The 16,345-nt window shown below is 39.0% G+C and overlaps 1 protein-coding gene across 1 annotated transcript; it reads right to left on the reverse strand.

The window, feature by feature from the left end:
- Positions 1 to 1,989: 1,989 nt before the first annotated feature.
- LOC109240910 lies at positions 1,990 to 5,095 on the reverse strand. Its single transcript, XM_019407592.1, has 2 exons — positions 4,355 to 5,095; positions 1,990 to 2,466 (listed from the first exon to the last, which is right to left on the reverse strand). Exons 1-2 carry the CDS (start codon positions 4,743 to 4,745, stop codon positions 2,450 to 2,452), a joined length of 408 nt encoding a protein of 135 aa, XP_019263137.1. The 5' UTR covers positions 4,746 to 5,095; the 3' UTR covers positions 1,990 to 2,449.
- Positions 5,096 to 16,345: the final 11,250 nt, after the last annotated feature.

Raw genomic sequence — 16,345 nt, forward strand, 5'->3', positions numbered from 1 at the left:
GGGGAAGGGGTTGGGGTGGATGGATGGTGTAGAAAAAAGAAAAAATAGAAAATAAAAAATTGAAAATGCAAAAATAGAAGTAAAAAAAAAAAAATTGAGGGGGTTTCCGGTGGGACAAAAAATTGAAAATACAAAAAGAAAAAAGTTAAATTGGGGCAACTAAGTAAATTTTTAGATAAGTTGGGTTGAGATTTCTTGAGTTTCATGGTCTTACAACCCCAACCCCGGTCGTGATGGCGCCCAACACATTGCTAGGCAAGCCCGACCAATTATCAATCACAACCCCTCTGCTGTAGAGTTTATTACTCATTTAACAGAATGTAAATACCAAATTAACATAATAGGAGTCTGAAACAGTGATAAAATGTGCAGAAGTCATAATAACATCACTACATAGCCCACCGATCCGGTGTCACAAGTCAAGAGCCTCTATTACAAGTCTTTTAACAGCCTAAAATAGAGATAATCTAAGAACACTGGACATAAAGAAGATAGGAGGAGAAATCGGGTTTGCGGACGCCATGCAGCTACCTCGATAACTCCGGAGAATGATGAACAGCAGAAAAGCTCTCTCTATGCCTCGGGAACACCTGAATCTGCACACAAGGTGCAGGGAGTAACGTGAGTACTCTGACCCAGTGAGTAACAATCATAAATAATGGCTGACAGTAAGAAAACACGTAAAGGCACTAAGCAGTTCTATATCAAAGCTGTAAATCAACTCAAAGCAGCAAAATAGTGAAGAAGTCAAGTGAAATCTCTTTAGATCAGGTAAAAACAAGTAGCTTTTCAGGTATTTAACAAGTATAAACCCGTTCCTCGAACACAATAACCATATATCTCTCACATCAACCGAAATCAAAAAAATCGCTGCGGCGTGCAGCCCGATCCGTACATCGCTGTGGCGCACAGCCCGATCCATATAAATAGTCGACTGCGCTCATTGGGGGTGTGCAGACTCCGGGAGGGGCTCCTACAGCCCAAGCGCAATATTGCTGCGGCGCGCAGCCCGATCCACATATATATCTGCTGCGGCGTGCAGCCCGATTCATATATATATATATATATATATGTAACATCCTCACCATTTGGGTTCTAAACCCCTCTCAGTCATTTTAATCACAGTCTTTCGGGCACAATAATATAAGGTAGGGATCTCAGCCCACATATTTCTTTCATTTAGGATTAACATTTCAAAAACCGGTTCATATTGTTTTAAACAGTTAGAAACATGACTGAGGATATTGTTTTTAACAAGTAAAGTGAGGAAAATCAGTCATAATGCCCCTAAGGGCTCTACAAGTCGGCACAAGGCCCCAAACATGGCAACTAGCCCAAATCATAATGATAATTATTAAATCTCAGTCAAAGTGCGGTGAAATCACCAATCGGGACGGACCAAGTCAAAATCCTCAATAGTAATGGACCCCACTCTCATCATACAACGTGTGTCTCACCTCAGCGTGTGTAAATTAAAAAAAAGTAAAGTACATAAAGTTTCCGAAAAAAAAGAATTTATGAGAATCTCATTTTAATCAATTAATGTATGCAATTAATGAAGAAGCAATTTAATTTTGCAATCAATAACAAATCTACTGAAGAATGAAAATAATCAAAAGTAACAAAGGGGTATAGCCCAATCAACAGTGGAAGAAGTAATTTAATTTGTTTATAGATTTGTTATTGATTGCAAAAGTAAGAAAGGGGTATAGCGCCACTTATTGTGGCACTATACCTGGACCATGTCAGCTTTTGCAGTATAACGCCACAATAAATGACGCTATACATTAACGGTGCAGTTACCGTTAATATATAGCGCCGGGTATTGTGGCACTATATATAAAAATGTAACTTCTTTTTTACCACCTATTTGTGTACTTTGAGTCCAAAAGAACCATATTTTGGTTCCGGACTCGCACTCGCACGGAGAGATGTAGTTCTCAAATTCAGAGCCTGGACAGTCGATGATAATAAGAAGATTCTCCTGGGTCAGGGCAAAGTTATTCGCTATATTTTCCCAGTGACGTGTAACGTGTTCATATATCAAGGAAATATTCACAAGTAGAATGGTAATCAAGTCTGAATCGTACTTCACTTCCAGCAAAGTTACTTGAAGGGTAAAAAAAAAAAAAGGGAAAAGAAAAAGAACACGACCATTTTTACATCTCTAATGTAACAAGAGGGGCATAAAACAGCGCACTGAGAATCTGAGATGAAAAAACACGAAGCACAGAAATTTTGAGCTTCCTGCTCTGTAAGTAACGACTAAAAATATTTGAAGTTGTTCCCTGCTCCACCGGGAAAGATCAGCACGCAACATAGTCAAGCGATCAATATCAACACTCCTGCATTCATTTCTTTAAGAACTGCAGGAAGCTGCATCTAGTGACCAGAACAGTCAACCATACTCCCAGCCTTGTAATGTCCCTTTTCAAGTGTTAAAATTGTTTCAGAAAAGTTTCCAGGCTGCAAGTAAAAGTTCAAACAATGGAGTCAGAAAAGAATGCTTCGACTAACATAGAAGTGGACAAGACATCTTGCACCATATCACTGTCTCAAGAACAAAACCCAAGGGCAATAAAGCCGGTTTATTATGGTTAAAAAATGAGCATGAAAGCCAAAAAATAGAGATAGGTAGAAGCAGGACCGTGCAAGTTAAGCTGATTCTACTAATTAAACAGCTTCCTTATGAGCATCATATATCATAGACAGTTATGACTATAATCCAAGCAAAAACTTGAGCAACTAAATATAAAATCATTCGAACAATTTCCATATTGATGGAACTCATTCGACTTGCTTTATACTCTGTAGTCGGAACCTTATACTTCACAAGTAGGCAAAACAAGGTGTCAGACATGTTAAAGGAAAGCAATTATCCAAGTACTAAGAACTGTTGATCCTTTCCTCCTTTAGATTCACAAGCATAATACCAACTTCCTTCTCAGTTGCCACTCAGATGTCCTTCTCGTGCTTATTTGCATTAATTAGACTCTACTACATCTAGTCGGCTACGTGAAAATACTAAGCAATATGGTGTCCTGGTTATAGAGAAATAAAGGTATGCAATCGAATATATGCAAAAGAGAATACCATATGGACAGGTTAAACAAATTTAAATCAGTGTTGTCAAAGGGGAAAAGCGTTAAAAAGCGGTCCAAGTCTATCGGTGCTTAAAGCGCAATTAAAGTGGCTATACCTATATATATATGTGTGTGTGTGTAATGCAAGAAAAAAGTGACAATTTTATTCGTAATGATTTCCTCAACAATTAATATATCTTTTTGCTAATCATACTTATTGTTTTGTACCACTTTATTCAAGATAGAACTTATAGGCAATAAGGTGCACGCTTAGTGCCTTGCCTACACTGAAGTGCACTCTAAGTGAGGCGAAGTGCATACCCTGAGCTTATCTGAGCTTCAGCGCACCTCAAATGAGCCTTTGACAACACTAATGTAAATGCGAAGTCCACAAACAACTACTAATATACTACTACAGAGAAAGCCCTTGGAAAGAATTTCTCACTACTTGAAGAATCAAAACCCTCTCCCTTATTGGAACCTTGAGTTGAAACTGTACAAAATTAACTATTACGACCTTATTTGATTTTTACATACTAAGCCAATATGCTTTAAATATGGATCATCCAGTAATTTCTACAACTTAAACATAATGTAATCATACAGATAGATTAATCAAAAGTAAGTTACTCTTTTGACAGTACGAAAAAAGTTACAGGATAAGACTTTAAAAGTTAGGAATTAAACATCAGAAGGACACAGAAAAATTTCACCCACAAGACTATCCGAATTAATTCGACTTCCAATTTTCTTCGGTTAAAAAAAATGTTTTGTCCACTTCCAAATAAACATGTACTTCTGTCCAAGCAAGCTCCTCAAGCTTATGTATAGACATACTTGTTTTGAGCCAATATAATGGCCCTATAACTATAAGTCAAAGCATTCCACATCGTTGCCATAAAAGCAGAGCATTTATCTATCAAAACCTAAACACCTGTAACCCAGCTTATCTCGGGTCAACGATCACACAAATACACAATCATCAAAACTTATCCATTGACAACAGGAATTACCATTGAAACTAGTTACACCAGACAAACAAGAATGACGTCTACCAAGATTAACAACCCTTGAGCTGCAAAAATAACATTCTCCACTATGATACTCAAAAAATGGAAACTTCAAAACTTAGAAACACCTTAATTTAATGATTACGTTTTTACCGTAAAGACATATTTCTATAAGAATGACATGGCATGTTCCGATCAACAAATACGCAAACTTTAGACAAAAGAGGAAAAAAGTGACAGCACAAGCGAATGAATTCTTACGCTGAAAATCTTTTCGCGGTGACGGCGGAGAAGATAAATGGCAGAAAATAGCTCGTCCAATCATAGACAAACTGTAGACTATCCCAGCCACGTAAAAGACCATGACCAAACCGAGCACCCAAGGCATCATTAAGAATCCGATAAAGAAAGTCACAGATCCACATAGCATCAAAGCAAATGAAATCCCCAAAAGCAGAGACGCAAATCCCGCCGGAGTAATATGCTGCATCGATCCTGCCACCGCCGTCCTCCTTCCTGAAGACGACGTAGACACCGCCAAAGAATCATCGGGAAACTCAATCGGCCCCGGTGGTGATCTTAGAATATTTAAAATCAACGAAGAGAGCTCGTAGAAAACCTTAGATTGTTGATCTTGTTGCCTTCTCATCATCTTGTTTTCTTTCTTTCTTTCTTTTTTCTCTAAAGGAAATTGGACAAAATTAATTGCAGAGGAAAATCTAATATGAGAATGGAAATTACAGAAAACGAGGCAAATGGATAATGTTCTGAGAGGATTTTGACTGATAATTATCCTCTCTTTTTTAATAACAAAACTCCTTTTTTTTTTCCTTCGCCTGTTTCTCCAAAGAGAAGAAAATTCAGAAACTTAAATTAGAAAAAAGATGACAGAATTATTGCGTATAGGAAAAGAGAAACAAGTTGCTTTATCTTCAAGCGACCGGATAATAGGACTCTGAAAAGTAGAGAAGAAGGAGAAGATAAAGGATTGCCCCAAAATCCGTTGAAGAAAATACGTCTACGCGGATATTGGCGATTGTGTCGTACGAGTTAAATGTAGAGGAGGATGACGCGGAGACTTATCTGGATTGAGAGCCCATGGCCATACGTACATACCTACATTTGTTAGTGGCGCGTGTTTGTAGATTATCCGTTTATAGGGCGACGCGTAAAGATTAGTTGTCTGCTGAATAATTTGTTGGAGATTTAGAACATAATTTTATCTAAAACCCAAAAAGCAACGTGTAACACGACCGATCTTGAAAAGTGCAATCTAAAAGGCTGTGGTGGGGTCTTAATGTATTATAGTGATAGAGATGTGTAATTTTCATTATCTACATCTATCTATTATAAAGATATAGATCCGTCATTTTAAACTTTAGCATTTCGTTCGATGTTTTGAGGTTTCGAATAGCTTCATATAGTGCATTATGACTTACATTTATAGTTAGTTTTTATTTTTGAAAGCATTTCATTAGGCGTTTTGAGGTTTCGAATAGCTTCATATAGTGCATTATGACTTGCATTTATGGTTGGTTTTTATTTTTGAAAGGTTCGGAGTTGATTTGGAAGAGTAATTCTCAATTCGGAAGTTTTAAGTTGGAAGAGTTGACCAAGATTTGACTTTTGAGTAAACGACCTCGAAATAAGGATTTCATGATTTTAATAGGTTCGCATGATAATTTTGGACTTGCGTGTATGTTCGGATTTGAATTTAGATGTTTCTAGAAGGATTTGGTCCTATTCGTCGAGAGTTCGCAATTTGAAGAATTGGAAAGTTCATAGGTTTTATCAGAAGTTGACTTTGGTATTATCGGGATTTGATTGGTATTCCAGACTTCGGATAGGTTTATTTGGTTGATTGGAACATGTGTGGAAAGTTTGATTGTGATCTGTGGTATCTAAGTGTGATTCGGACATGTTCGACGAAGTTCGAAGGTTTGAAAGTTAAGAGAATGATGATATTCAATTCTTGAATTTGATGTTAAATGTGGTGTTTCGAGCTTTCGGATAGTCTGAATATTGTATTTGGACTTGTAGATGTGATTGGATGGGGCCCAAGGGATTTGGGTGTGTTTCTGGCCGGTTTTGGACCATTTCGGAGTTGTATGGATTGCTTCTGGTGCATCGTATCTGCAGAGCATTGGTCGCACATGCGAAGTCGCACCTGCACGTGAGGTGTTCGTAGATATGAAGCTGATGAGGCCTCGGGGTCGGCTGCTTCTGTGGAAGTAAGGTCGCAGGTGCAGAGTCGCACTTGCAGATGTATGTGTGCACCTATGCAGGTGGGGTGGACTGAGGAGTCACACTTCTACGCTTGTGGAGTCGCACTTGTAGCTTCGTAGATGCGGCGGTAGGGTCGCAGATATGATGAAGGCCTGTTCTATTGTAACTCGTAGACGCGAGTAAGGGACTGGCAAAAGCGAGCTCGCAGATGCAAGGTGGAGGTCCGCAGGAGCTAGGATGCATGGTAGAATGTTATATTCAAGGGTAGCTTCATTTTATCATATTTTTAAATTGGGAGCTCGGATTGGAGCGATATTTGAGGCAATTTACACCCACGTAGATGTGTAAGTATTTTTCACTCGGATTTGATTATTATTCATGATTCTATCTTCGATTTTGGCATTTGATCGATGAATCTAAGGAAGAAAATTTGGGGTTTTTGTCTACACTTTAACATAGTATATTTTGGGGATTTGAGTATCGATTTAGACTTAGTTTTGAAAACTAATTATAAATTTGGACTCGGCAGGTTATGGATCATTGAATTTTTGTATTGGTTTCAAATTTCAGGCATGCGAGCTTGGTTGACTTTTGGGAATTTCTTCAAAGATCAAAGCTTTATAGATTGGGATCGTTTAGTATATCATTGTTAATTTCCTTGGATGATGTTTTGCTTGGATTTACTTGAGTGGAGGGCTAGAGCGTGATTTTAATGTTACTCAAGGTTAAAGACTAGCCCGGATGAGGTAAGTATCTTGCCTATACTTGGATTGAGGGTATTTCCCAGTTAGCCATGATATTTGTTATATGTTGGGGGTGACGTATATGCGTGGTGATGAGCGTATATGCGTGCGCCATGGTTATTCATGATTCAGCTAGATCTTAGGCTATTATATGCCTTGTTTTGCTATCATGCCTCTTTGATACCATATTTTTTCCACTTGTATGACTGCGTGAGCCATTATTCATGCTAGAATCATGTCTAGGCTATGTGCTTATCTGTTTGAGACATAATAGGGCTATTTTTGCTATGTGAGTTGTTTAACTTAATTGTAGTCATATTTTCAGTCATGATATTATATCCGCGTATTATATCTCTATATCTATGCACTCTTTGTATGTTATCTCACATGTTGTTGGTATCCTTATTGGTGTGACCCGGGTTAGGCTAAGTTGCTGTATGATTGGTATATTCTATGTGGTATTTTGATTATGGTACTGTGAGATGTGAGCATTTTATGACATGAGCGGATTGATAACAAATCTAGGGTCATAGAAGCTTTGTTGATATTAATAGTGAGGTGACGCATGCTTTAGACCCCATATTGGGCTAAGGGTATTGATAGTGAGGTGACGCGCGCGACAGTCCCTAAATTGGGCTGAGTGACATTGATTGTTGACTTTGATCTGATCAGTGCTTGGGCTAGGATCTGCTCCTCCAAAGTCAGGTGATAACCCATATTACTTTAGACCCTGTGAGTGTAGGCCTTGATATAGGCTTGGTGAGTGACTAATGTCAAGTACCCATATAGTGCAGAGTGTTCGTGTGTGTGTATGATGATCCATGGGCATTTTTTAGGCACCATGAGAGTGTTGGGAGTATGAACTATAGGTACTTGTGTCAGGCACTATGAATGTGCTGAGATTTGTTTATATTTGATGATTTAACTGTGAAATTGGTGGTTTGGCATATGTATATTTTACAAGCAGGCATAGAGTCGTATTTTTCTCATGCTATTTGGTATTTGATATCTCTACTTGATGTTTAGAGCTTGAAATTACAGTTTGCCTTGATAAATCTCCGTCTAAGTGATTTTTGTGGAGAATCTGATGGCTGACTGATATTCCTGAAATCTTAAATGAAGCTATTAGGATCATATGTGGGGTTAGTTATACAAAAAAAAAAAAAAATCAAAGGAATGGAACAAACGAAAGTCCGGATGGCATAGGTCAAATGAGTGATTCGCCCTTTTTGTTTTTGTTGTGTTTTGAAGTTCCAACCTAAACTAGTTTCTTCCATACTTCACATATGGAATTGAATATTATACAAGCATACAATACATGCTGTAATTTTCCTTGAAAACTCTTAAAATATTAAGAAGAAAGGCTAGAACATAGTAAACTAAATCATACCGAAAACGGAACAAGAACCCTACATACCTCTTGTGTTCTTGCTTCCAGACCTTGTTTTCTTTGATCCACACCCCTCCTTATGCTTGTATAGATAAAATACAGAGGTGATAAGATTGCTTAGCCATGAAGCTCTTTCCAAAACTTGAGTTACAAGGAGAAAGAAGGACGGCAAAGACTTACCTATGTCGTATGGATCGTGTTGTTGTGTTCGCTTTTTAATTTTGAGTTGCATATGATTGACTTGCTTCAAAACCCTAAGGAACTTCTTTGAGAGCTATGGAAGCTCTGTTGTGCGTGAATTTGCTAGAAAATGAGGAAATAGAAGACGCAGTTGAAAGGTCAACCACATGTGTGCTTCATCGGCCCTTCTTCCGATGCTCATAACTCTTTATTTGGATGTCGTATGAACGAACGGTTAAGAGATTTGGACAAGACATTCCAACACCTTCAATTAGGTATATAATATGTCCCCAAAAGACCTCATGTAACACACAAAATTTATTTCTCAAAAAGCTTCATTACAAGGCAAATTCTTAGTCGGTTTTTCCGCAACTTAAATCCAATTTTTCCAAAACTTTATATTCTATATCCAAACATCATATATAGTCATTTATGACTTTAAACTCATTTAAATCATGTTTAGCAAGTCATTTAAACAATATACATTGTTATAGATGTACGGGGTGTTGCAAGAACTTTTCAAGAGTCAAATATATTAATGCATGATGACAACTTCCTCACCTCGTCAATCAATTATGCTACCAATAACTCAACAAAGTATGAGATATCAACTCCACTAGGTAGATCCATCTTGGCGACAAAATTGTCACGCCCCAACCTCGGGAGGTGTGACCCGCTCTCAATCGAGTGAACCCGACCGAGCAAGCCTTTTTGGACTCTTCCTACCCAACTCATTATGATCAAGGAACCAAGCATTCATTTAATTAGACAGTAGGAAAGATTGTACATATAACACTGCTAGTTCATTTTATATTACAACATTTACACCATAGTTAAATTCCCAAAATTTCATACAAATTACAGTTTAGAAGAACAAGAGTTTAGAATTACAACAAGTCCAGTGACCCATCCAAAACCAGTACATAACCCACACTAACGTCTAAGACGGAACATATAAAAGAGAATTCAAGGGTAATACATAACCCACACTAACGTCTACGGAGACTCTAAAGATACAAAAGACAGTTATGATAATGCTGGCAACAAGGCCCCGGCTACACCTCAAAATGTGGTAATTTATAACAAAAGATATACTGCATGACCCCTGGAAGGAAAGGGGCTCACCAAGGTTGCTGAGAGGAGGATGCACCGCTACCTGCGATCGACACTGTTTGCTACGGAGCCACCTACATCCATTCAGAGATGTAGCGCCCCCGACAAAAGGGATGTTAGTACCGTGGAATAGTACTAGTATGTATAACTAAACACCATCTCATTAGAAAGAACAACAATATGAGAATAAAGTAATCATAAAGATCAACAAAAGCCTTAATCAACACAACATCATCAAATTAAGGAATCACACAACTTTCAAATAATTTCCATAGCTTTAAGTTTGGAGATTTAATACTGTTACACCATCATCCACAATACCATCAGTTTTTGCGGAGTCCGATCATGACCCGATCGGCTAGGTTGTCTCATTTGAGACATGTATCTCAATTACAATTTCATTCTCACTTTTCGGTTTTCAATATCAGCACAGTACCACCATGTGTGTGGAATGACGTCCGATCACGGCCCGATCGGCTAGGCCGTCTCACCAACACATTTTCATATTTCATCAATCATCTCATTTCAAATTTATTTCACATATATCAATTCATCAGCACTTGGGGCCACAATCTTATAACATGCTTGGCACTAGGCCACATTTCATTACTCAATCTCTTTTCCCCCACATTTCACATCATTGCCACATTAAATATTGAACCTTTTCAATTCAAGATGTTAAGCACATACGAGAGCAATTATAATTTGTAAGCATAAAAAGGATTTTACATATTTCGGCATAACAATCTCAATTCAAACTCAACTTGAAGTCTAGGCATTTTAGCACATATTCACATTCTTCACACATTCTCAATTGACAAAATAGCATAAGGCAAGCATTGAGACACACCTTGCACATATATTCTTGAAACACAAATTCATTTGAAATAGAAACCACTACATCGATCAATATTCGGAACTTACAACCTTTTCATGGACACCATGGGGGTTAAATTTCTAAGAAGAGGGGGTTTTAGCCATACATACCTCGATAGAGCTTTCCTTAAATTCTTATAATAATTCCGGAACCCTTAGCAACTTCGATCTATTTTATGAGCATTACAAATTGAACCAAATATTAGAGAGATGATCAAGACTCTAGCTCTTTTGAGCACATCATCAAGCACTAAGTGTGCATTATATATTTTAAGAATTATTGGTGAAAGAATTTAACCAACCCATACCCCATCTCTTACCATTTTAGCTCATAATCCTCCTCACTCTTCCTTTATACTTGCATGCAAAATAGATACAACCTTAAGCCCATGAACCCTCTTGTTAATTGCTCATTTAGTAGGAATTTTCGGAATCAAAGGCTAGGGCACAGATTCTTACCTCTTAGGTTGAAGGCTTAGGAAACTTTTTCCTGAATATCTTCAAGGCTTGGGCAAGGATTGAAGAGTGAGTTAGTGAGGATCACTTTCTCCCTCTAGAACTCTTTCTCTCACTTTAAAGGCATCATAAAATAGCTCAATATGGCCTAGTGGGGGTGTTTTTAACTAGATGGGGTCGGGTTTTAAAAGTTAGAAAATAGGAGCCTCGACTCAATCTGTGGTCGCAACTGATATGCGGCCCGCAAAAGGGAAGCTATAACGACCCGACCGGTCGTTTTGAGTTTTTGCACTTTGCTCGCCAGTTCTCGGGCATGACTTGCCCCGTGTAGTATATTATGACTTATGTAAACCGTTGGTTTTGGTTTTCAGAGTAATCGAAACAAATTTGGAAGAAACAGTTCTCAGTTTGAAGCTTGAGATTTGAAAGGTTTGACCAAGATTTGACTTGTTTGTATATGATTTTGGATCAAAATTTTTATGATTTGGTTAGCTCCGCTAGGTGATTTTAGACTTGGGAGCGTGATCGGAATGCATTTTTGGAGTCCGTGGAAGGTTTAGGCTTGAATTGGCGAAATTGAGATTTCGGCGTTTTTCGGTTGTTAGGTGAGATTTTGATATAGAGGTTGGAATGAAATTTTGAGAGTTGCAGTAGCTTCATTATGTCATTTGGGATGTGTGCGCAAAATTTTAGGTCATTCAGACGTGGTTTGGTTGGGTTTTGATCAAAAGCGTATTTCGGAAGATTTTTAGAAACTTAAGCTTGAATCTGATGTGTTTTGGGTGAATTGATGTTAATTGAGGTGTTTTGATGATTGGAACAAGTTTGAATAAGGTATTGGGTTATGTTTGTGCTTTTGGTTGAGGTCCCGGGGGCCTCGGGGTGATTTCGGGTGGTCAACGGAGAGATTGGAATTTTGTTGCAGCAGCTGATATTGCTGCTTCTGGTATTTTCGCATCTGCGGATTGGCGACCGCAGATGTGGCGCCGCAGATGCGGGTAGGTTATCGCAGAAGCGAAAAGGGGTCAGATGAGCAGTTTCCGCGGAAGCTGTCAAGATGGCCGCATCTGCGAAGCCGCAGATGCGGAAGTTCTATCGCAGATGCGATTTTGGGGCCTTAAGAGAAAAACCGCAGAAGCGGTGGTTTGGCCGCAAATGCGGTACCGCTGAAGCGGGTTTTGGACCGCAGATGCGGAAAGGCCTGGGCAGACCATATATGTTATTCCATTTCGCAATTTTGGGTTATTTCACCATTGTTGCCTTTGACCTTGGAGCTTTTTGGGCGATTCTGAAGAGAAAAATGAAGAGACTTCGTTAAGGTAAGGAATTTTGGACCTAAAACTCAATTCTATGGTTGTATTTCATGAATTTAGGGCTGTAATTAAAAGAATGAAAGGGCAAAAATGGAGGATTAGGGCTTGAGTTTAAGAGGCCTTTAAATGGGGATTTGAGGGGTCATTTGGACTCCGATTTTAGTATTTTTGATATGTATAGACTCGTGGGGAGACAAGGAATCTATTGATGTAAAAATTTCTGAGTTTCGAGAAGTGGGCCCGGGGCTCGGGTTTTGGTAATTTCGGGATTTGTGCCCTTTATTGACTGTTTTCGCTTGGGCTTTGTTCCCTTAGCATATTTTGATGCCCTCGTTCTGATTTTGGATAGATTCGACGCGCGTGGAGGCCGATTCGAGTGACAAAGGCGTCGCGAGCTTGAGATTTAGCCGGTTCGAGGTGAGTAATGATTGTAAATGATGTTCTGAGGGTTTGAAACCCCGGATTGCACATCGTAGTGCTATATTGAGGTGAGGCACATGCTTGATGACGAGCGTGGGGTCGTGCACTATTGGGGACTGTGACTTGGTCCGTCCCGATTGATGAATTTATCGCGTATTTGACTGAAATCTATTTGTTATCATCATTATTTGGGCTGCATGCCATATTTGGGCTTCGTGCCAACTATTTGAACCCTTCGGGTATTTTTGTTGATATTTCCTCACTGTTTTGACTTTATACTTGAACTCAGTCATGTTATTTTCCACTATTTTCAAAACTCAGCCATGTTCACTCAGTTTTAATACTCAAATGATATTTAAACAATTTTTTGGGTTGAGAAACACTGTTTTACTGTTGCCCGAGAGGTTTATGCGATTTTGACTGAGTAAGGCCGAGGGCCTGTGTTGTGAGGATATCTTTTGGGTCGGGCTGCACGCTGCAGCGGTGATACACTGATACTGATTATGAGGTCGAGGGCCTGAGATTGTACGCCACGAGGTGGCTTGATATTGATATGAGGTCGAGGACCTGTTTATGATGCCACGAGATGGCTTGATATTGCGCTTGGGCCGTAAGGGGCCCCTCTAGGAGTCCGCACACCCCCAGTGAGCGCGGGTACCTAGTGTGATGTGAGATACAGCTCGAGGGGCTGGTATGGTTCGATGTGATTGCCCGAGGGGCTGGTACTGTTCTGAGATATTGCCCGATGGGTGGATTTGTTGATATTGAGCCCGAGGGGCGAACCTTATGTGCTTATCTTTCTTATTTGCCTGTCATTTACTTGCTTAATTGTGTATTTGTGCCCGAGGGGCGGATTTCTGTGCTTATCTGCACTAGTTGTTCTGCATTCATTTGCGCAACTGTTGAAAAAGTTATTTTCAAAAGGGTTTAAACTGCGCTAAGATGTTTTAAAGGATTTTACAGCTTCATTTCTTTCTTACTGGTTTTGAAACTGCTTCTATACAGCATGTTGATGCTCTTTCGTGATTTCTTACCACTCAGTCTTTATTTATGATTATTACTCACTGAGTTGGCAGTACTCATTTTACTCCCTGCACCTTGTGTGCGGATTCAGGTATTTTCTGACCTTGGTGGCAGTTGTCAGTGGAGTTAGCAAGGTAGCTGCCGGCGTTCGCTGCACTGCTTTCTCTCTCTTCATTCTATTAGACTCTACTGAGTACATTTCATACCTTGTCAGTTGTATTTAGACTTAGTAGATGCTCATGACCAGTGACACCCTGGTTTGGGCTATATTTGGATTGTACTTCCGCATTGTTATGATATTATCCGCTGTTCAGCGTTATTAATTCATGTTTTAGCCTGTTGTATTGCTGCTTAGCTGCTTAACTTGGAATTGGAAATGTGTCGGCTGGCCTTGTCTTCACGAGAGGCGCCATCACGACCGGGTCTGGGTTTAGGGTCGTGACAGAAGCAAAGTAGCCCTCAAGGGCTTGAATCTTCTGCCTGGGTATGCGACCAATATGCGGTCCGCATACCTGTTCTGGAGTCGCATATTCCACCGCAGAACTATCCTTCGCAAAAAATTCCAAAGAGGTTATGCGACGACTATGCGGCCCGCAATTAGATTATGCAATCGCATAACTGGCCGCATAGTTGTCCTCAAAATTATCCAACCTTCTGCCTCACTCTGTGGCAACTATGCGGTCCGCATAGTTATTATGCGGTCGCATAATGGGCCGCAGAAACGCGCTCTTCTGAAAAATATTTTCCCTTAACTTTTTAATGCACAGGTCAATCCAAAAATGCCGCGAAGAATTTTATAAATTTCTAACACATATTCCTAACTTGGTAGTATGAGATTTCGGGTCTTTGAGTAACTATTTCACGGGGCCTTACAAAAATTATCAAGTAATAATAGAGGCATCAATAACATGTTAGAAACAATGTATCAAATGATTTAAAAATGCATGATACGCATAAGAAGTCATAAACACAAATAAGAATGCCCCTTTTTATACCACCATACAAACATAGTCAATGGAAATCTCCCCCAGGCTATCACATAAAATCCCCACATTGCTACTCTTATATCGCCGCATGCACATCATAGTGAAATGCCTCCTATATGTCATTGCATGCACATAAGCCACCCTTATCTCGCCGTATGCACATCACAATGAATTGCCTCCCTTATATCGCTTCAAGTGCATCTATCCACCATTATCTCGCAGCATACACATCAAAAATTAAATGCATCCCTTATGTCGCCGCATAAGCATCTAAACTCAATTCGCGCAACATGTCCATATGTGCCACAATTATCACAATAATCCATGATAACAATTTATCATCAAGAGGCACATCATCATTACTCATAAATAAAGCACAAAAGGACGTGATAACAACAAAATTACTGAAAAGGTATGACTATGGAAAAATCAAGTATAGCAACCAAGTTCAAGTAGTCATACAAAGGAGCACATACGTATTACAGAGTGTATACGTCTCAACATAGGCACATTACAAGAACAAGTTCGGATGTGTGTTTATAACCTACATGTATCTATCCTCGAGAGAAAAATAACATAAGTCTCAAGATTTGCTCATCATATTCAACATAAAGGTATCGATAGCCTCAGCATTTCCTCTAGCATGATTTATTGTACTCATGTAATTGATTAATTAAATAATAAATGGAATCAGGTAAAACATACAACCAAGCAAGACTTAGAGTAAGCTAGAATCCACCTAGAGCATGAATACCCTTGGCACATGTATATACGCTCGTCACCTCATATATACATCACCCCTACATGTAGCAAACAATATCAATTAGTAGCAAAAATTTTCTCAACTAAAGCTAGGAAAGACACCTACCTCAAACAAGTCAAATCAATACTCAAAAATAGACTTTCCCTTAGAAATCACCTCTGCCCAACTCAAACCTAACCCTAAAACGACTCGATAACACCAAACAATGCAAAAGGAAGCAATTTCAATTAATAAAGTTGTAATCTTTACCCAATTCTCAAAAGTCAACAAAAGTCAACCCGGGGTTCGCCCAGTCAAAATCCGAGTCGAGGAATAGATCTCGACTACCCATAAACCCGCTAGTCCAAGTATATTTTTAGTTTTCAAAATCGAGTCCAACTCGACTCTCAAATATCAAAATTTTAATTTTCAAAACATAGTCAAAAATCCCCAAAAAGATTCTTTCAAATTTCATGATTTTGATATTAAAATCCATAAGAAATTAAGTTATAATATCAAAATCGAGTCAAAATCACCTACCCAATAGGTACGTGTGAAAATCCCCTCCAAAAGTCGCCTCCCACCGAGTCTAGGACTCAAAATGTGATAAAATGACTAATTCCCAAAATACACAATATATAATCAGTTGCAGATGTCACATTTGCGATAAGGTGTTTGCAAATGCGACCTCCGAAAAAGCGAACAAAGGCTTGCAAACGCGAACCCTGACCTACCCAACAAATGCCGAATTTGCGACAAAATACTTCACAAATGCAAAGTCCCT

This window comes from Nicotiana attenuata, unplaced genomic scaffold (assembly GCF_001879085.1).
Source record: "Nicotiana attenuata strain UT unplaced genomic scaffold, NIATTr2, whole genome shotgun sequence".
Lineage (NCBI taxonomy): Eukaryota > Viridiplantae > Streptophyta > Magnoliopsida > Solanales > Solanaceae > Nicotiana > Nicotiana attenuata.

Coding starts and splice junctions, on each gene's coding strand:
- LOC109240910 (XM_019407592.1), bottom strand. CDS start 4,745: ATGATGAGAAGGCAACAAGATCAACAATCTAAGGTTTTCTACGAGCTC.